Here is a 21,699-nt window from a genome sequence, read left to right as displayed (position 1 = left end):
AACCCAACCTAAATCCATAAAATCACCTTGTATGCAATTCCAATGGTTTTGTGGGTACACATAATGGTAAAACCATCATTTAATTTTAGTTTCGTTATGTTCAATAGATCTCTTTTGAAAAAATGCACATTAGGCCGTATTTGTTTGTGTATTGCATTTTCCAGATCTTTCTTTGTCTTCGTTTTGTTTGCTCATCTTAAACTGATTGCTAGTGTGATTGTGACATCACAGTCTTGATGATAGAGTTACTCGTCACTAATTTTTCAGCACGGCTACATCTTCAAAACTGGTGTCGAGTTCTTCTCTGCCGCGATGTTTATTTACATCAGACACGGAGGTAAGAATCACAATCATGTATTTACATGACAGTTGACGATAAAGCAATATCTTTAATGCAGTCTGTGTTGTAGGTCTGACTGTCAATGGTTGTCTTTGTATTGATGTAAATGACTTTTCATCGCTATTCACTCTAATAGTAAGGCTAACGACAAGAAACTGATATCAATGTGATGTTTGTCTATTTAGATAATGAACAGTTTCTGCTCAACTCCAACTGTCCAGTCGTTATCCTCGTGCAGTACCTAAAAAGGATGTTCGGGCTGGCCGAGTCAGGTGTGTACAGGCATTTTTTCTTACATCAGGGATATGTAGATAATTAAAAGCAATCGGTCAAATGAGAACTGTAAACCGTTTTGAAACATCGTTCTGAATTTAAAAGAATATAGCGTCCTCCGCAGCTATACAACAGCTCAAAGAAACTATATGTAGCTAGGGGAAGATACAAGTAAAAAAAAAAACCTCCTGATGAAACATTGGCAGCCAATCTGAGTCTGCTTTAATAAACTTATAAATCCAAAAAATGGAAACAGGTTTAGAAAAAAACAATAAAAAAATAACGTTTGCTGGTTAATTTAGACGATAATATCTTGAATATCATTCTTGGTGTGAAAAGACCTTAAAGCAAAAAAATGAAGTCCATTTTCTCAATTTCAGATAGGGTCAGGAGCCGTTAGTATTAAGTTTGTTTTTAATGTTCATGTTTTTTTTTTCAGACTCTTAAAATGCCTATGCCATTAGACATATGTCGATATTCAATAATTTAATATGTTATGATGATAAAGAAGAACATGTTCAGTGTTTATTTATCATATTACTATTAATACTATATTAATATAATATTTACTAATAAATGATTTATTAATAATGTATTAATTATTTAATAAATCTTAGATTATGCTAATTTCTTAGTTAATGCCTAATAATGCATTAAAATCAAAAGATGTAATCATTTTATTAAATAAGTAATAAGATTTTTTTTATCAACTTTAATAGGGATAGTTTTCACTGTTCGTCTAATGCATTCACGTTTACTGATGAGACTTACTGTTACCTATTATACTTTATAACTTTTTAGTTATTAAACCTGTTTAAGTAATCTTTTTTGAAGCTTATGTCAATATTGTGACACTACCGTATACCATGATGAAAACTTCAATAAATAATCGCAAGGAAATTTGATTCTTGCAGAAACTTAATTGCCAATGACTTGCATTAAACAAAATAAAGGTTTAATAAACTGTAATTTAAAAAAAATTACAATCACTGCGGGGAAAACAACACTTTTACTACAATAAAACCAAGGTTCATTTTCTTAATGGATGTTTTTTATTGAGCAACAGACTTGCACTTAATAAAATGAACCATTCCTTAAGAATATTAACTATGTCTTTGTTTAATATAATAATAAATGTATCAAGTAGATCTTTTTTTTTTTTTTTTTTGGTTTGTCTTTTGAGATTGTTTAGACTCTTCAGTAAACTAGTGTAGCTAAATAACGGATGATTTGTGGTAACTGGTTTAATTCCATAACAAAATTGTGCTTTATTTATTTATTTTGTAAAAGCTGGTTTTACTACACCTCACCCGCCAAAACTGGTAACCAATGTAATTTGTTACACTAGTTTAACTGTAGTATTTGTTGTAAAACCGTGCATATACAATCATTCTGTGAACAAAATAACATACTATAATAGATAATATACTAAATAACATATTAATAAAGCCAAAGATAATTTTCATAAGGGAACAGTCTTCACAATAGCACACATTGTTCACAACAGCTCAGTGGAGGTTTAACATACTTATTTTTTTCTTGTCAGTAGAACAGTTTGTATCAGCACTACAGTTCTGTGTACTGTACATTATCCCTCACAGCTTTATTTTTTAGTTATTTCAAAGCCTAAATATGGCACTACCCTGACTTCTAATTGGACATTAGAAATAGTAATTCTTCTATTTCTGTAACAGTAACTAAAAATGCTGAAGTCAAGCTGGCTGTACTTCACATACTTCAGAGATCTCAGGTCAGAGGAGGTCAGTTGAGCCAAACCTAGCCCTTAAACCCAGCCTGACCTTGGTCCAGGAGGTCATGGTTCACCAGCGTTAATATTTCACACTCTCTCTCAGCACATACTCCTCCAGCAGTGTCCAATTACATCTGTGAAGACATTACCTGGAACAGCCCATGACTAATGGAGTACTAATTACTACTGTCATTAACACTGCTCTTCACTCTAATGAGTCCATGCTTCAGTGCATGCTCAAACACTGTAAAGAGACAATAAGCATGTATTGTGTGACAGTTTTGACACGTGTTTGAAACTATACCCTTGAAGGTTATACATCCAGATCTGTGTGTGTGTATGTGTGTCTGTGTTTGTTTCAGAGCTTGTAGACCTGTGTGATGAACGAGGGGTGTTGAAATTCCTCTTTCAGCCTCAGAATTTACAGGAATCTGCTCGTGAACTGCTCAAGGCTAGAGAGTCTTTTATTGTTTGCATCGTTCATTGTGAGTTTTTGTTTGTATTTAAAGCAAGTAGTTTCTGTTTAGTCGACAGTAAAAAAAAAAATGCAAGTAAAGGTTGTTTCTTTTGTGTTTACAGGTATGAATGATGGGGCTTTTACTTCTGTCAGATCACTTCTAGCTGGTGTTGATTCTGCGCTATTAGGTGCTATTGCATGTACAATCCAAATAATACCTTTATCATTCATTCATTTTCTTTTCAGCTTAATCCCTTTATTAATCAGGGGTCACCACAGGAGAATGAACCTCCAAAAAAACTTCATATTTCTACATAAAATAATGTATAATTTAAATTGCCAAACATTTGTTTTTACAGTGTAGATCAAAATCAATTGATAAACACTTTTTTTGCAGAAATAATGTAATCTTTATCATTCAACATTTGAAGGAATTGTACTGTAGTTCTGGCTATATCATACTGGTATTATAGTGTTTTACAAAATAACAGAGGCACCTCACCAAAACCTCTTTATTTGGTAGAAAACCCTGTGATCTTTATTAGATAACTGCATCTATTGTAGCACAAAGAAAGATTAAAACTACAATTTTTGAAGTATTTCTTTTATAACATTCTTACAAAGGGAAACTGCTTATACTTGATATTTGTTCAGCCTTGCTAAAGCACCACCAGTGGCATTATAGGAACTGGCTTTATATTTTAATTTTATTTCTCCAAACAGCAGATTCTAGAAACCATTGAGCCTCTAGTGTGATCTTGATCCAATCTTCATCTGGGTAACCTGCTGTCAAAGAGTTTCGATCACTTTAAAATTGCTCACCATCTTGCAAAGTCAGAAAAAACCTGGAATGTTAGACTGCTAGTTAAAGGGATTGTTCACTCAAAGATGAAAATTATGTCATCATTTATTTACTCACTATTGACGTGTTCCAACACAGTTTTTATTTATTTATTTATTTATTAAGAATGTTGGAAACTGGTAACCATTGACTTTTTTTTTTTTTTTACTATGACTGTCAATTGTTACCAATCGACAATCAACCAATTGTTTCCAATCTTTATTCTTAGCGAACTATCCCTTCAAATAGGGTTTGTCAGATAATTAAGAAAATTACAGCAAGGTGTCAGAATAACACTAATAACATTCTCTCATTTGGATCAGTGGTCTTTTTAAAGTTTAATGTGCTTCAAAATATACGTGACCCTGAAACATAAAACAAATCATGTGTTGCATTAGTATTAATAGTATTAGTAGTATTAATAAATTTCCAACCTTAAATATATCAAAACTCAATTTTTGATTAGTAAGTACTTTATTTACAAACTTTAAAGGCAATTTTCTCAAAATGTAGATTATTTTAGGTTTTCAGATTTTGAAATGGTGTTTTGCTCAAGTATTGTCTTATGCCAAAGTATACACCAATATAAAGGCTTATTTATTCAGCTTTCATTTAATGTATAAACCCCAATTTTAAAAACATTTACACAAATGACTTAGTTAGTGGTCGATTTACAGTATGTTGTGGTCACATATGCAACCCATGAAGAATGCTTCAAAAATTGCAGTAAAAAAAGCAGTCACTTCAAAATGTAGAAAACTGTAGGTTGTTCTCTCATTTTGAACTCCACACTGTATGTGTTTGTAATGTCTTCCAGAGGCTCTTCAGAGTCAGATTGATCATCTTGAGAAAGCTCGCCTCAAGCAGCTTCATTCAGTGGAGTCTCGTGCTGCTACGTCAGAGGAAAACAGTGCTCAGGCTCTGCCTGCTAAAACTGTGAGTCTTTCTTCTTGAGTACCTCTGAACCTCAGAGTTTTCTCTCCTCCTTCCTCAGTTTGAATTCCTCAGCTTTAATTTAATATTTTATAAAAGAAAATCTTGTTAAATGACAAGTCCCTGTGGCCCGTAATCATTTAATCTTTTGTTTTGTTTTCATGTGGCTCTGCAGACAAAGAAGCGCAAGAAAGTCACACATGTAAACGGCTCGGATGAAGGAGTCCAGCGCCACACGGAGGACAGGAAGAGCAGGAACTGAATGAATCTCCTCACATCCGAGCTCTCAGTGATGGTAGTGAAGGTCCCAGTTTAATTCATTTAAATTACGCATGTTCTTCAAAGGGCATGCTGGTATTATTGTTTTTACTGTGTATAATTTTTTAGGTGGTTTAAGATTCACTACATTTATTTTATAAATCTAAATGAAAGTCAGGGACTACATGATACAGCAGAAGATATGAAACAATGAATAAAACTAATGTATTGGTGCAAATCTGTCTGTTTGTCTATATTTTTATCATTCTTTTTGTCTGTCAGTTTTTCTTTCTTTATCCACTTGTCTGTCTGACAATCTGTATATCTTTATTTATCTATCCACCTGTCTGTCTGTCTGTCTGTCTGTCTGTCTGTTTGTTTGTCTTTCTTTTTATATCCACCTGCCTGTCTGGCAATCTCTATTTATCTATTCACCTGTTTCTTTGGCAATCTGTCTATCTTTATCCACCTGTCTGTCTAACAACTTTTATTTTTTATCTATCCACCTGTCTCTCTGGCAATTTGTCTATATTTCTTTCTCTATCCACCTGTCTGTGTGACGATTTGTATATCTTTATCCACTTGTCTGTCTGACAATCTGTCTATCTTTCTTTATCTGTCCACCTGTCTGTCTGACAATGTCTTTATTTATCCACCCATCTTTCTTTTTGTCTATAGTTTTGTCTGTCAATTTTTCTTTTTTTTTTGTCGGTCAGTTTGACTGTTGTTTCTATTTACTTTTTGTTTATCTGTCTGTTTGGCTGTCTGTAGTTCATTCTTTCTTTTTGTCTATCAGTTTTCTTTCTTTTTGTTGGTCTGTTATTCTTTCTTTCGTAGGTTTGTCTATATCTGTCATACTGTCTGGCATTCTTTCTTTCTTTTTGTCTTTGTCTATCTGTCTTTCTTTTTTTGTCTCAATCTGTCTGTTTGAGTGCCTCTCTTTTCTATTTACTTTTTGTTTATCTGCCTGTTTGGCTGTTTTTCTTTTGTCTGTCTGTCCGTCTGTCTGTCGGACGATGTTTTCTTTCTTTCTTTCTTTCTTTCTGTTGTTTGTCTGTCTGTCCACCTGTCTGTCTCAGTCTTTCCTTCTTTCTTTTTTCTTTCGTTTTTTCGTTTGTTCTTTCTTTCTTTTGTCTGTCTGTCCACCTGTCTGTGTGACTGTTTTGTCTCACTGTCAATTTTCTTTCTTTTTGTCTATCGATCAGTCTATCTGTCAATTTTTCTTTTTTTGTCTACCGGTTTGACTGTTGTTTGTCTGTTTCTCTTTTCTAATTACTTTTTGTTTATCTGTCTGTAATTCTTTCTTTTTCTATCTTTATTTCATACTTTTTGTCTGTCTGACAGTCATTCTTTCTTTCTTTCTTTTTGTTTCGTCTTTGTTGGTTTGACTGTTATTTGTCTCTCTTTTCTATTTACTTTTTGTTTATCTGTTTGTTTGACTGTCTGTAATTCCTTTTCTATCTTTCTATTATTCTTTCTTTCTTTCTTTCTTTCTGTTTTGTCTGTCTGTCCACCTGTCTGATAGTCTTTCTATTTTTCTTTTTGTGTTTGTCTGTCACTGTCAATTGTTTTTTCTTTTTCTCCAATGACCTGTCTGTCTGTCTGTCTATTTTTCTTATTGTCAGTCGGTTTGACTGTTATTTGTCTGTCTCTCTTTTTTTGTCAGTTTGGTTGTCTTTAATCCTTCTTTCTTTCTTTCTTTCTTTCTTATGTGTTCTTTGTAAATGTAGGAATTTTCCACTGGTCCCTTGAAATTAAGCAACAGATGAGGTCACCGTCTCGCCTCTGATTGGTCCGTATGAATACCTGTTTGTTACCAAGCTTTTCCCAGCTGGTTGCAAATTAAGAGAGAGAATCTAAGAGAGAATATTTATAGATCAGCGTGTGCAGTTACAGCACAATCTTTAATGCTCCAAGCTATATTTGGTAAGCAATCAACCTGTCTGGATGCTGACAGAGTGGGTGTTAACTGTATTTTTGCAATAAGTTTTATGTCAGAGGGAAGATGATATCTTGGAATATAATTTGAGATCAGTATCTTGTGGCTCTCTCTCATCCATGCAGCTGCAGACTTTCAGCAAAGCGTACGTAGGCCGGTGCAGGTGCAACTTTATGATGTGTTACTCAGCATAGATTTTTCCTTTTCAGCATTTCATCAGAGCATGATGTGGGCGGAATGCAGCCATTAGACAGGAACGAGTGGGTGATGCCAGTTAGCGGTTCTAGCGTCTATGGCCATCATAATCTTTCGCGACATCCTTCCCTGATGTTGAACAGCATGCACACCTCCTGTTTGCTGTTTATTTTCTTTTTAATGCTCTAGTTGTGAAATGTGGAAATGTCAAAAGTCGGTTGTTCTGGAAGGTGGTGTAGAAAGTGATACAGTTTGATGAATGTGATTGACAGAACTAAAGTGAAACTGCCTTGTATTACAGACTGAAGGTGCAGCTGTCAGCTTGTAACATTGTGGTCAGTGCGTTATGTCTCACTTCTCTCTGTCTGAACTACCTATCAATATTTTAGAGGGCTTTTAATGGCTTGTTTTCATAACTAGATATGTGAGCATTCTCAGTTGTAATGATGTATATGAATACAGTATACATGCTTTTTAATGAACTTATCATCTCCAAGTTTTATCCTGTGTTTTATTGTATTTTTAAAAGTCTCTTCAATACTTTAGTGTCAGAAACATTGTATTTCTATTGAATCTTAAAAAGAGCCATATCAAAGTAACTTTTCAAAGTTGCCCCCTTGTGGCTGAACTTAAAAAAAACTAAGTGAAAGAATTCAATTCATCTTTATTTGTGTTGCGCTTTTACAACGTAGATTGTGTCAATTCAGCTTCACATAGAAGATTACAGTGAATTGAAACAGTTTCAGTTTAGCTTTCAGAGTTAAAGTTCAGTTCAGTTCAGTGTGGTTTAATAATAACAACTAGTGAAAATTAAAGCATATAGGCTGACCCAGTGTATTAAATCATATAGTTTTAGATTTATGTATGATTATGTCATTGTTTTTATTTTAATAAATATTTTATTTTTACATTTCTATTAATTATAGTCTAAACAATATAGATTTAAAGGATATAGTATTTTACATTTATCAAGGATGTTGTAGACCAGTATCCATTGACTTAATATTATATTAATTATATATTAATAACATAATATTTCTTTTTTTTTCTTACTATGGAGGGCAGCAATTACTGATTTTAACATTCTTTAAAATAAATTTGTTTGTGTTGGCAGTAGAAAAAAACTAGACTCATAAGGTTTTGGAAAGACCAGATGAAGATTATAAGAATCCTTAAATTTTGGTTGGACTATCTCTTTAACATGTGCCTTATTTTCAGTATAATATTATAATATTTTTACTGAGTCATATGTCAATTGTAATCTGAAAGCTGAATAATTGTGTTTTCTGTTGTTAAGATACACTGTCAGAAATAAAGGTATGAGAGTTTTCACTGGGATGGTACCTTTACAAAAGACACAAGTTTTAACTGAAGGGTCCTTATTATTATCTCAAAGGTACATTCTAGCATCTAAAAATGACAAACATGTACTTCTTGAATACTTTAGGTACTAATATACACCTTTGATGCACCAATGTGGACTGTTTAGGTATAAATGTGTACCTTTTGAAAAGGTACCACCCCAGTGACAGTTCTCTTACCTTTATTTCTGAGTATAGAGCAAAATTTGGCCAATAACTATTCGAAAATCTGGAAACTAAGGGTTAACAAAAAAAATCTTAACACAGAGAAAAATACCTTTCAAAAAGTTGTCCAAATTTAGTTCTTAGCAATGCATATTACTACACTGTAAATACATTTTTACATTAAAATTTTTAAGCTGAATCAAATAAACCCTATGAGTCCTTCAAATTTATATTATGTTAAAATGACTTAAAACAGCTTGCGTAACTTATGAAAATACGTTAAAATATTATAAACTTTGTTGAATAATTTACAATGACCTAAAAACATATGCTGTCTGGACTAACTGGTCATATATTTATTTACTGTGCAATACAAAATAAAATGTAATATATTTACTCTATAAAATGTTCTTAATGACGCCACAGAAAATGATCTTTTCTTAACACTCAAATGATTTTTGACTTAAAATAAAGATCAATCATTTAGGCTCAATGTATTATTGACACAAATATACCCAAACAACATAAGCCTGGCTTTGTGTTCCAGGATCACTGAAGACAATTTTAAGGATTCTTCCAATTAAAATATACTGTAAAAATTTACTCAAAAAATATTTCTGGTGCTTATAAACTACTTTTTTCAAATAAGCTGGAAAAAAAAACAATTCTTGACAATATTTCTGGGGACAACTTGTTTTATGTTCAGTCATAAATAAATACATAAATTAGTTAGGTTAACTTAATTGATTTGTGTTGCGACAACATGAATGAATGGGGTATATGCACACTGACTCTTCATTTCAGTCAGTTAGCCCCAGGGCTTCCTATTAGTTGTCTTCCCATAAAAAATCGCCACATTTAAGATCTGATTCTTCACAAGATCAGCGGTCTTCACTGAATGGCTGAGATACGATATGAAGTGAGTATGAGACCAAACAAGAAGCACTGAATTTAGTTATATTTTCCACACCATGTCTTAAAAATATGGAAATTAATTTTACCCCAGTATTTTCAATTTAGTTTCTGCACTAGCCTGCTACTAATGATGGCGCCTGCGTTTAAACAATCTTTCATCTCTTTTTACGCTTTAACAACTATTTGGATGCTTAAGTCTATTTAACTGATTATATTTGAATTACATTACAACATCAATGCTTTAAAAGAAACCATATGAAAGTAATATGAAAATAGTCACATAAAGCTTTCACCAGAAGTTCAGCATTGGCTGAAAAACTCTAGCTGTGCCTATAGTCCATTGTGTGGAACCCTGCATCTTTTCTACAGTAGTAAAATAATAATAAAACACTTTTTTATTATTATTATTGCTGCGTCATGCAATTGTGGTCAGTTACTTTATGTGCCCAAAGTCTTTTCAAGAGTCTGTTATTCACTGTTGTCACAGGAACACCAGTCCCCTTCTCCCTGTTGGACAGAGGCTCTTATTTTTGAAGCATTCACTGCACTCCGGGTCGCCCTCAGTACTTATGATGCAGTAACTGGCACTTTTGAGGAATCCAGAAGAGTGAGAAAGCTGAATGGACTGCTTGTTCAGCTGGAGACAAAGTAAAAGAGGCTTGTATTTGTTTACAGTTCAGCCTCCATTAAGGAGAATGTACTTTGATTACAAAACAAATTGTGTTTGTGTGCAATGTGCTTATTTAGAGCACATATAGAGCAAATAAGTAATGCATTTGATACTACACAAATATCTGCCGTACTTCACTTGTTCTTGCTTTTTAAAAAGAAACAATACTGCATTGAAATGTATACATTTGTGTTGTGTTATCACTTTATGAAATGGAGCATTATTGTGTTCCGCTTTCTTGCGATATTAGATGCTGTTTACTCTGTTGATGTTGGCAGATATAATATGATGAATATGGTTATGTTAATTAGAGTATCTTTGCCCTTGAAACTGGAGGAATAATTGGCCCCTAATTAACATACAGACACAATCTTGAGTTAAATATGGCATGTCAGCAAACTCTCTTAATTAAAAAAGCAGAAACCTTGTATCACATTCAGTTCTATTTGTTACATTCTCCTCGTGTAATTAAAGAATAGTGTAGGAATGAAGAGTAAACATTAAGAATAAAGTAAAATATTATTATGTTATTTCACCATTCCTCTCAACTCTTTAAAGAAAGTGAGGAAAAATCTGTCATTTGATCACACTCCAACTTACAAGCTGGTATGAAAACAAAATAACTGTTTTGAAGGACACTAACCATTGACATCCACCTTAGGAAAAATATTATGGACTTCAACAGCATAAAAACATTCATTTTCTTTTTGGCTTAGTCCCTTTATTAATTAGTAGTCGCCAACTTATCCAGCATATGTTTTTTGCAGCGGATGCCTTTCCAGACGTGACCCAACACTGGGAAACACCCATACACACTCTTACACACATATACCTCACGGCCAATTTAGCTTATTCAATTCACCTATAGCGCATGTTTTTGGACTAGGGGAAACCGGAGCACCCAGAGGAAACCCTTGCAAACATGAGGATAACATACAAACTCCACACAGAAAAGCCAACTGACCTAGCTGGGGGTCAAACCAGTGACATTGCTGTGAGGCGATCGTGCTACCCACTGCGCCACCGTGACGCCCATAAAAACATACATTTAAAAAAAATAATTTCTTCAAAAATATTTTGTTAAACACTAAATATTATTTTTGAAGAAAATATTCATTTTTAATAATATGTATGTTATTACCCTGGTTTTAGCTGTTGAAGTCTATAATGTTTTTCCTAATGTGGAAGTCAATGGCTGGTGTTCTTCAAATTAACTTCTGTAGAAAACAATACTATGAAACTCTAAGGACTGTTTATTCACCAACATTCTTCAAAATACCTTCTGAATTTTTTTACTGTCTAAACATAAACATATATTTTGAAAAATGTTGGTAATCTGACCTGAAGGTAAACCATTTACTTCAATTATATGTTTTGGATTTCAGCTCTTGAAAATATCTTATTTTTGTGCACAAAAATAACAACAAAACTGATTGATTTGGAATTATTTCCATCATTCCATATTTGGATGCACTGTCCCTCTTTTTAAAAAATATTTTTCAATCCTTATTTTACATTATTAATAAATAATAATATATTTGTAAGTGTCAGATCTGAATCACTGGTAACACTTTATAATAAAGTTCAATAAGTCAATGTTATTATATCATGAACAAAAAAAACAATGCAGTTATTACAGTATCTATTCATCTTTGTTAGCCTAATGTTCATTCATTCATTTAATTTCCTTCTGTTAGTTCCTTTTTTCATCAGAGGTTGCCACAACGGAATGAGCCGCCAATTATCCAGCATATGTTTTATACAGCAGATGCCCTTCCAGTTGCAACCTAGAACTGAAAAACACCCATACACACTCATTCACACACATACACTTCAGCCAATTTAGCTAATTCAATTCACCTATAGAGGAGAACATGCAAACTCCACACAGATATGCCAACTGACAAAGCCGGGACTTGAACCAGCGACCTTCTTGCTGTGAGGCGACAGTGCTAACCACTGAGCCACCTTTGATTGTTAGTTCTTAACTCAGTAAATAATATTAAGTTAAGTAAATGTTAAACTATGATGGATAGATGCTGTCCAAGTATTGTTCATTCATTATTTTGACCAATGGAAACTTACTGTAAAGTGTGACCGCTGCACTTTCACTGCAGGATCTAATCTGCAGTATCACATGCGTCTACATCCAAAGCAAAAAGAAATTGTCTTAGTTTACAAACTCAAAATTGACTTTCTTCCAAATACTAAGACCTTTACCAAAACAAGAGCCCTATTCAGCTGTAGATGAAGTGATGACGACCTGAGTCCGGACAATCGGAGGGGCCTGAAGGCTTTTGTTAAGATCTCTTTGACTTCAGAATGTAAAAAAAAGCGCTTCTGTCATATTTGTTATGAAAACAGTCTGTAATGAGGCATATGATACTGCTAACCTTCTGTTAACAGCCTCCGCTAGTTGAGTTTTGTGCTAAAATAACTTTAGATTAAACGGGGGCTCAATATAGTACAAATTCACACTCTATATCCATTTATTACACACTTTATAATATGCCTCAAGTCTTAAACTTATTAAAACATTTACATTTTAAAATAGCATTTTGTTTGTTTGATTTTATTTTACAGATGGAAATGTCGTGAATTTTTTTTATGGCCATGAGTGAAGTAAAATGTAAGTGTTCTTATGTCTCATGACTTTCCTTACAAAGCACTTTGTGGTACAATTTTGGTTTCATTTTAACGTATCTAGTATTAACCGATAATAACTGTGGTGTTTGAAAGAAACCCTTGATGTCGTTACAAGCAGTGTTATAAGCAGTGTTATATATTAGTGTCTCTGTAGAGTCCTATATGACAATGTGTCTTCGATCTTGTGAAAAGGAAACCCCACTAAGGTTTCAAAGAGCTTGCTCATTTGGCACAAGAGACTGGGAAAGTTGTCCCAGGTCTCATAAATTTAAGAGACAGTATTGTATTCTCTTGCTCCCCGAATTGTACAGCCTCCACTATTGCACAATTTCTAGACAAATTTATATGATGGAGCATTTGCAAATGCATGATAACTCAAGCTTATTTCATTTGTTATAATGTAAAGACAAGGCCTTTATTGCTCAACTGAAGGAAAATCGGGGACCACGCAGGGAACATTTTAAAACATTAGAATGTTTTCCAGATTAGTAAATAAAAAATAAATAAATGTAAAAAACTTTTATTTAAAGCGCAACTATGATGAAAATCATCTTTTGTAAGCTGTGTGGAAAGAACTATGTAGATATAGTGTGTCCACAGTCATATTGGAGCGATATAAAGACGATAAGTCTCTTTTTTTTTTATTTCCTGATGTTAAAATAGGATTCAGATCTCGCCCTTGAGGCGCAAAGCAACGTGAAGTTCCCCGCCCACCAATTCAATTGACAGCTGTGTTAGGTATTAACAAGTCTCAGTAGTATCATATCAACAAGACAGGATGTGCGCTGTGATCATCAAGCAACTGGGATCATCATCAAATGTAATCAGGAAAGAGTTTTACAAGCTACAACGTTGTTAAAGCAGTGCATGTTTGTAATGAATTACAGCGGTTTTACCATCTTTATCACCTCAGTCGTATATAAGTACAATTATAAAAGAAGACGGTTCATTCCTGGTTTGTAGACGTAAAATCAGGTTTATTTTGAACATTAACAAAATGGATATCCATACAGCAGTGTATATTAACATGTATCCTGTCACATTTGTTGTGCAAAAACAGTGCAAAGTTAAATGCATGCACTGTGTGTGTGTGAACTTTGTAACGACAAAGTGTGTGACTCATTGTAGCAGAAAGGCATGATTTAACTCCACATCAAATACATCGAATAATCATTGGGAAAGTTCTTACTGTAGTTTTTCTCACAAACTTTACATGAGATATGCTTCCTTCATGTCTGTCACTGTGCTGTTTATCTGACGCCGCGAAGATTGAGGCACAATCTGACAGGCACGTGGGAAAGGTGGGCAGGGATTACTTGCATTAAAGGCACAGGCAAACTTATACACATATATTCTGGAGACACAAAAGACTTCTTTTAAATCTTAAAAAAGGGGTAAAACAAGTGCCCTAAAAGAGTAGTGATTTTCTTCTTTAGTGGAACATTCTAGATTTCGTTTGATTAATTTGTGATCGTTGGTGATTCAGTCAGTCAACAGCTGCTTTTAATGTAAAAAAAAAAACATGCAGGCACAACAACTTAACAAGTATGTGGAAGGAATTTTAATTTATCAGTAACCTGGGTCAAGGGCTTCCGGTGAACTGTATGCCATTACAAAATCAGATTCTACAAGAAGCACTGCATTAAATTACATTTCCCCCCGCCATGTCTTTAAAATATGAACATTTATTTTAGCCCAGTATATTCAATGAAGCTTCTGCTAGCCTGCCGATCCTGACAGGCGTGTGCGAGTAAACGGCTTTTCGTCTCGTTTTACGATTGAGCAACTTAATAAATGCTAAAGTCTATTAAACTGATTATATTTTAATTACATTACAACATCGATGCTGTAGAAGGAACCGTATAAAATGGAAAAAAAGTCATATTAACGATTTACCAGAAGTTTATCAGTATGGGAAGAAACAATAGCTCTGCACATACCCAAATACAGATGGCCGCTCCAATTCTCTTGAACTGGAAATTAAACAATTTTACATCATTATACCGTTTAGTCTGCCTTGAAAAACGGTCGTGTGTACTTTCACAACAGTTTGGGCATGAGTTTCCTGCCACATGAAGACGTTTTGTGACTTTTTTAAATAATGATTTTGCTTCTTAAGTCGTCATTGTATCATACAGAGCCACATTGTAGTTTTGTTTTCTCTTAAAATCCTGCTAGTACTTGACCTCAGTTTCTGCAAAAATCTTGCCTACATGTTAAATAATACAAGTGTAAAAGTAACATATTTATACTTTAAGATGAACTTTTATTGAAGGTTTTTCGGTGCCTAGATTACCACAGAGGAGAATGTCGAGTATCATATTTGTTCACATTTCTTGCGCAGCAGACATGTTATGTATGTTTTCATTTATTTTTTTCGCTTGTCTAGGAAAATTACGGCCTAATTTTTTATTCAAAACAAGTTATACATTTCTGTCCTCACAGTGAGGGCAATACTGTAATCGATTGTCAGGTTGCATTGCGTCACGAAAGTGGGCGGGCGTTAACGGGTTTAACAGACAGGTACTTTTCCACCACACAACAGCGCTCATTGGCTGAAATGTCGAAAAAAACACACTCATCACGCTAAAATTATTCCAAAGCTGAAAGCTCATTGGTTATCGCCACGCTCGTAGACCCACCCATCAACTCTCTGATTGGACGCCACAGCTGTGGAAGAGCCAGTCAACTGTTTTTTCACCCAGTGACACTGCAGCTGTATGCCCGGACATGTAGATCTCACAGCGGCTTGGCCTTTTGTTAGCGAGTCGGTGAGAGGAGCCAAGAAAGCCGTAGGAGCCGCATTCATGCACTTAACGTTACAGCAAGGAAAATGATCATCTGCACGAAAAACATGGATTACCGCCTTGGATCCCAGTGTCAGTTTGTTCAGAATCAGGTAACATCCATCACCGGACTTATTAGCTGTAAACTGGAGCTATATGTAGACTCTTATTCGGAAGTTTCAAAGTTGACAGTTCATCTAACTACTCAGCTAAAGCTTCGACTCTTTGATGTCGTTCATTCATTAAAACGCTCCTCAAACGTATTTATGTGTTGTTATATCTAGATACATGTTCAAAAGTCTCTATTTGAAAGGAAAGACTCGTCTACAGAAGTAATATCCGTTATTTTCCAGCAGGTCATGATTCATGTTTGCAGAATCCAACCGTTTCCATGTCTCTCGCTATTATCCTCATCGAAAGTTACTAGTAACGATTAACTTTGAGTTTTAAACACGAATCCATTGTGTAAATTATATATTGCTCTCGATATAAAGTAATTTTTTTAATAAACAGAAGTCTCTATGGTGTAAAGGGGCAGCCTTGATGTTATTTTAAGTTGTTTGTGCTGCTATTCATCTGTAACTTAACCCAAGGCAGCTTTCTCATTAACAAATACAAGCACATTTTGCTCTTTTAATTTGAATTTTATGTCATGAAAATCTATGCAACTCCATTGTGTTCATCAAAAATATCGTACCATCAGTTTAACAAGCCCCTTTGTGGTGCATATTTCAGTTCGGTTCAGATGTTCATTGTTTCATATTGCAAGTATGATGGACTGCTCATAAAAAAGTGTGCATTTTAAAACCCATAATGTTTAGCTGTTAATAATGGTTTATTCAACATTTTAATCTTAATGAGGAATTAACACTGCAGCCTGGAACAATCTTGAAAGCCTTTGGTGCAGATTAAGCCATAGCTGTAGGTTTACCAATGATCTCAACATACACGACAATAAGCTTTTTTTTTTCCTCGACGTTGAAGTTTTGAGGGATTGACACTTTCCGTTGGGTTGTTTATAAGGCGAATCAGTTGTTTTAGACATGCAAACAATTGATTTGGTGTTTAGTATCAGCATAAGGACGTCCAACTCATTTTGCAATTATTTTATAAATGCTTGAATTAAGTGTACGCTTTAAAGTATTATGCATAAACATCTCGAAAATAAAAAAGCAGTCGTTAGTATTGCAGTCGTAGTGTAATTTTCTCAGTTCATATCGCCCGAACACAAAGCCCGTGGTGGTTTCAACCGCAAAACACGACAAGACACTTGACACTTCTGTAAGGAAATATATCATTAAATAGCATTGCTCCACGCTTGACCTTTTTGCTGTTGTTGTGTGAGTGTTTTCTTTTTCTAACGTTTGTGTGATGTGATGGTGATGTACTGCCAATCAAAGTTGTTTTTCTCCTATTTCGCCTGCAGTAACTCATGAAGCCCTGAAGGGGCCGCTGTTAAGACGGCTCTGCTCCGCATACAAGAGAACAATAGAGGAATGTGTAATTTAAACATTTCTCAGAAATATGCTCTCATTTGCCAGCCCATAAAAATCCTCAAGGCTTGTACTTGGATTGTTAACATCATAATCTGTTTCCCTTTTTCAAACCACTAGTCCTTTTGTAAGAGATACGCTTTAAAGAAGTGTCTGTAGGTGAGAAGTGGTGGAATATGTGTTTAGTCACGTTTTTTGTGTCTTTACTATTGTACTTTTCTAACCAAAGTCAACAGCAGTGGAGAAATCAAACTGTTCAAAAATGAATTAGGTTGTTAAATACCTGAATCATTGTCTTCCATTTAATTTGTTAATTGTGCAGTATAGTGCCAGAAAATAACCTATACAATATTGTGTTTTATTACCTTGTTAGGAGAACATAAGATTCTGTCTGTCTATCTATCTATCTATCTATCTATCTATCTATCTATCTATCTATCTATCTATCTATCTATCTATCTATCTATCTATCTATCTATCTATCTATCTATCTATCTATCTATCTATCTATCTATCCATCCATCTATCCATAATATAAATATATATATATATATATATATATATATATATATATATATATATATATATATATATATGTGTGTGTGTGTGTGTGTGTGTGTGTGTGTGTGTGTGTGTGTGTGTGTGTGTGTGTGTGTGTGTATATATATATATATATRTGTGTGTGTGTGTGTGTGTRTATATATATATATATATATATATATATATATATATATATATATATATATATATATATATATATATATATATATATATATATATATATATATATATATATATTAGACATGGGACAATAACTGTTTTTAAGGATTTAAAACCACTAACATTTTCTGCTTTACTGTTTACCATACCGTATATTTAATTACCCTATATCGTTATTATTTAGCATGACATGTTTACTGTTCTAAATATATATATATATATATATATATATATATATATATATATATATATATATATATATATATATATATATATATATAAATTTTTTTTTTTCTTCAAAGGGGAAAAAGTTTTTGTTTTTTACTGTTATGTGCCTCTCCTATCTAGGGCCAGGGAAACATGCAACAAAATAACATAAAGTGGAAAAATAATATTTTGTTTTTTAATTTAGCCAAATTAAAATTAATTAGAGGCCAATTTTGATAATAGAAAACAATATAACTAAACACACACATGATCAATTTCACCAGCAAGACCAAAGTCTAGATTTTCCGAATGGAAATTAGATTCATCAAAAATCTGTCATCACTTCACTGTCCATCATATGCAAGCTGCTAAATGTATGTCACACTGTCTGCTTGTGTTAATGTCAATCTTCCTGCTTGTCTGACTGCATCCTTACGTGGCTTGCCTTGTTTGTCTGTTTGTGCGCTTAGGTGTGTGTGTGTGTGTGTGTGTGTTTGCTGCCGGGCTTGTTTCAGTCCAACCCCCAGTGAGGTGCAGCTGGCTGTTTTGTTCTTCCTGGCTTCCAGGTTGGCAAACCAAAATAGTGTTTCCTTTGTAGAGAGTGAGAGAGATGGGCCTTGTGCAAGTGCATCTGAGACTATTGCGCATGTCAAGGATAGAGCTCTCCAGGCCTTCTGAGAATGCAGATTGAATATCGTATCTTGCTCTTTTTCTGGACTCAGGCCCTAAACTGAAGCCCCCTGGTTGTTTGGAGACTCGTGTTTAGACCGTCCTCAAATGACAAAAGATGAGCACAGGCTTATATTTGTCTGTTCTCACTATGTGTGCTTTCTCGGTTGTTTTGGTTTGAGGAATTGCAATATGTTGCACTAGGCATGGGCTGGTTTAAGTTTCTGATGGTATAATAACCTTGTTCTACGGTATTACAGTATTGTGATCACTACTCTAAAATAAGTTATTTTTAAATGTCTGGATAAAAAAAAACTTTTTCCCCATTGAACATTTATGATATTTTGGAACTAAATCTGGGCTGATAAACTAGATTACATCAAATCACGATAACTTTTGTCATTAACAATGATAAGCTCTAAACTTTTTATACTCTATATTGATCCAAGAGCCAATCACACAGCAGAAATATGCAGCAATTGAAATCTAAAAGTGTGTTAAAATTAGAGATGTTCCGAATTTTCGGCCACCGAAAGTTCATCCTCTGAAAATGTTACACTATTTAATGTACCCTCTAATTTTTGTGGCATAAGTCTTTTTTGGGGTACTTTGTAAAATCCTAATGCATTAATAACTTGTATCAAAAATATATCGTTATCATTCAATATGAAAAATAATTATCAAGATTGCATTTTTGCCATATCGCGCAGCCTTATTTGGAACAGTAAACCTAAATAATTGACCTCTGCTATCTTCATTAGTTTCAAAACACAGATTTCTTTACAAAACATAAAAAACACATTTAAAAAGCTCTTGTATATATAAACCTTAGGAATGGTTTAACATAAAATTTTATCAGTTTTAAAACCTTAACTTTCCCAAACTGAGGTAAACCTTGAAACTGGTTATCATCCCATGCTTATGCTGCACACTTGAAGACATGATCCCACAGAAATGGCATCATTTATTGTCAGCGTCACTTGTGAAATTATGGTTTGAAAAATGTTGCCAACCAAATAGTTTCCATTGTTGACAAGACCAAAAAAAAAAATTAAATTGTCTTTTATAGTAATTTTCTATGGAATAACAAGAAATTGAATGATTTAATTTGAGTAAATTTAGCTTTCTGGAGGAGGACGGTCTCTATTCCCTGTTTAAGGGATAGGTCAAACCAGAAATAAAACTGTACACCATTTACTCACCATCTAGTTTCAAACTTTTCTTTTTTTTTTTTCTTCAGAACAGAAAAAGATGATTTAATGAATATTGGAAACAAGTAGGCATGGTGGGACGTTAACCAGTTTTAAGGTTTACCACGGTTTGAAAAAGTCCAGGTTTTAAAAACCACAAATTTTCTGTTATACAATTTTTAAGGTATATGTAAGTTTTTTTTTTAAATGTTTTTTTGTGTTTTAAAGAAATATGTGTTATTGAAACTAATGAAGACAGCAGGCGTTATTGAATTTATTGAATTGTTTAGCCAGACCTGTTTACTGTTCCAAAATATTATAAATGTTTCTTAAAATAAAATATATTGTGTCGATAGTGGAATAGGGTCATTGTAGGGTCATTGTTTTTTTTTTTTTTTTTTTAAAGAACGTATTTTAGAGCAGTAATGACAATCGTAATAACATAAAACCAAGAGATTACAAGATTATCATATCGTCAGAAACGTGTACTGAGGTAAACCTTGAAACTGGTTATCATCCCATGCTTATGCTGCACACTTGAAGACATGATCCCACAGAAATGGCATCATTTATTGTCAGCGTCACTTGTGAAATTATGGTTTGAAAAATGTTGCCAACCAAATAGTTTCCATTGTTGACAAGACCAAAAAAAAAAATTAAATTATCTTTTATAGTAATTTTGTATGGAATAACAAGAAATTGAATGATTTAATTTGAGTAAATTTAGCTTTCTTGAGGAGGACGGTCTCTATTCCCTGTTTAAGGGATAGGTCAAACCAGAAATAAAACTGTACACCATTTACTCACCATCTAGTTTCAAACTTTTCTTTTTTTTTTCTTCAGAACAGAAAAAGATGATTTAATGAATATTGGAAACAAGTAGGCATGGTGGGACGTTAACCAGTTTTAAGGTTTACCACGGTTTGAAAAAGTCCAGGTTTTAAAAACCACAAATTTTCTGTTATACAATTTTTAAGGTATATGTAAGTTTTTTTTTAAATGTTTTTTTGTGTTTTAAAGAAATATGTGTTATTGAAACTAATGAAGACAGCAGGCGTTATTGAATTTATTGAATTGTTTAGCCAGACATGTTTACTGTTCCAAAATATTATAAATGTTTCTTAAAATAAAATATATTGTGTCGATAGTGGAATAGGGTCATTGTAGGGTCATTGTTTTTTTTGTTTTTTTTTTTAAAGAACGTATTTTAGAGCAGTAATGACAATCGTAATAACATAAAACCAAGAGATTACAAGATTATCATATCGTCAGAAACGTGTACTGGCCCATGCCTAGAAACAAGTAGCCATTGACATCTGGAGTATAAAGAAAACGCTTTTGAATAATATCTAGCGGTTTCCAACATTCTTTATAATATCTTCCTTTGTGTTCAACATTATACAAAACAGGTTTAAACAGGTTCGCAAATAGGTTGAGGGTGAGTAAATGATAACACTTCCTTTTATTTATTCATTTGTATTTGGACTTTTGACCAAACACGTGAACTCATTCAAATCTCAACCCAAGAGTACATGCAAATTTATTCAAACCTAAATGCTGTTTTGTTTGTTCATGGTGTGGTCACGCGCTTTCCCCCCCTATTTTTAATATTACACATATATATATATATATATATATATATATATATATATATATATATATATATATATATATATATATATATATATATATATATATATATATATATATGCTGCTTAAACACATTATCTAGCTTTACCACACTTATTTAGAAATATAATAAGCAACTCTTTTATAATGTAAGACCACACATGCCGTCACTGTGAAGTAAAACAGGAATTTATGATTGCGGAAAGTGGCACCTTTACTCAATAAATAAGATTTCAGCTGAATTTTAGAGGGACTCGCCAAG

The 21,699-nt window shown here is 33.5% G+C and overlaps 2 protein-coding genes across 7 annotated transcripts in view; both read left to right on the top strand.

Moving 5' to 3' along the window:
- The first annotated feature begins 221 nt into the window (after positions 1-221).
- Positions 222-12,736, top strand: si:ch211-191o15.6. Of its 6 annotated transcripts, XR_012389801.1 has the most exons (8): positions 222-337; positions 526-612; positions 2,726-2,848; positions 2,943-3,008; positions 4,479-4,597; positions 4,770-4,889; positions 9,915-10,075; positions 12,681-12,736. XR_012389801.1 is itself a non-coding variant. In XM_073922008.1 (7 exons), the coding sequence occupies exons 1-6, from the start codon at positions 313-315 to the stop codon at positions 4,854-4,856; spliced, it is 507 nt and encodes a 168-aa protein (XP_073778109.1). In that variant the 5' UTR covers positions 222-312; the 3' UTR covers positions 4,857-4,889; positions 9,915-10,525. The 6 variants fall into 6 exon arrangements, 5 of the variants coding, with proteins under 5 accessions (XP_073778109.1, XP_073778110.1, XP_073778111.1 ...); XM_073922008.1 differs by lacking the exon at positions 12,681-12,736 and having other exon boundaries at positions 9,915-10,525; XM_073922009.1 differs by lacking the exons at positions 9,915-10,075; positions 12,681-12,736 and adding an exon at positions 7,001-7,895.
- Positions 12,737-15,465: 2,729 nt separating this feature from the next.
- sesn4 (sestrin 4) overlaps positions 15,466-21,699 on the top strand; it is a 27,205-nt gene continuing 20,971 nt past the window's right edge. Inside the window, exon 1 of the mRNA XM_009291172.5 lies at positions 15,466-15,642. Within this exon, the coding sequence (XP_009289447.1) occupies positions 15,577-15,642 (66 nt within the window). The 5' untranslated portion in view covers positions 15,466-15,576. The remainder of the gene's footprint in view (positions 15,643-21,699) is intronic.

The sequence above is a fragment of the Danio rerio genome, chromosome 14 (assembly GCF_049306965.1).
Source record: "Danio rerio strain Tuebingen ecotype United States chromosome 14, GRCz12tu, whole genome shotgun sequence".
Taxonomy (NCBI): domain Eukaryota; kingdom Metazoa; phylum Chordata; class Actinopteri; order Cypriniformes; family Danionidae; genus Danio; species Danio rerio.
The sequence above is the reverse complement of the archived record's forward strand: the minus strand, read 5'-3'. Positions and strand labels throughout refer to the sequence as shown.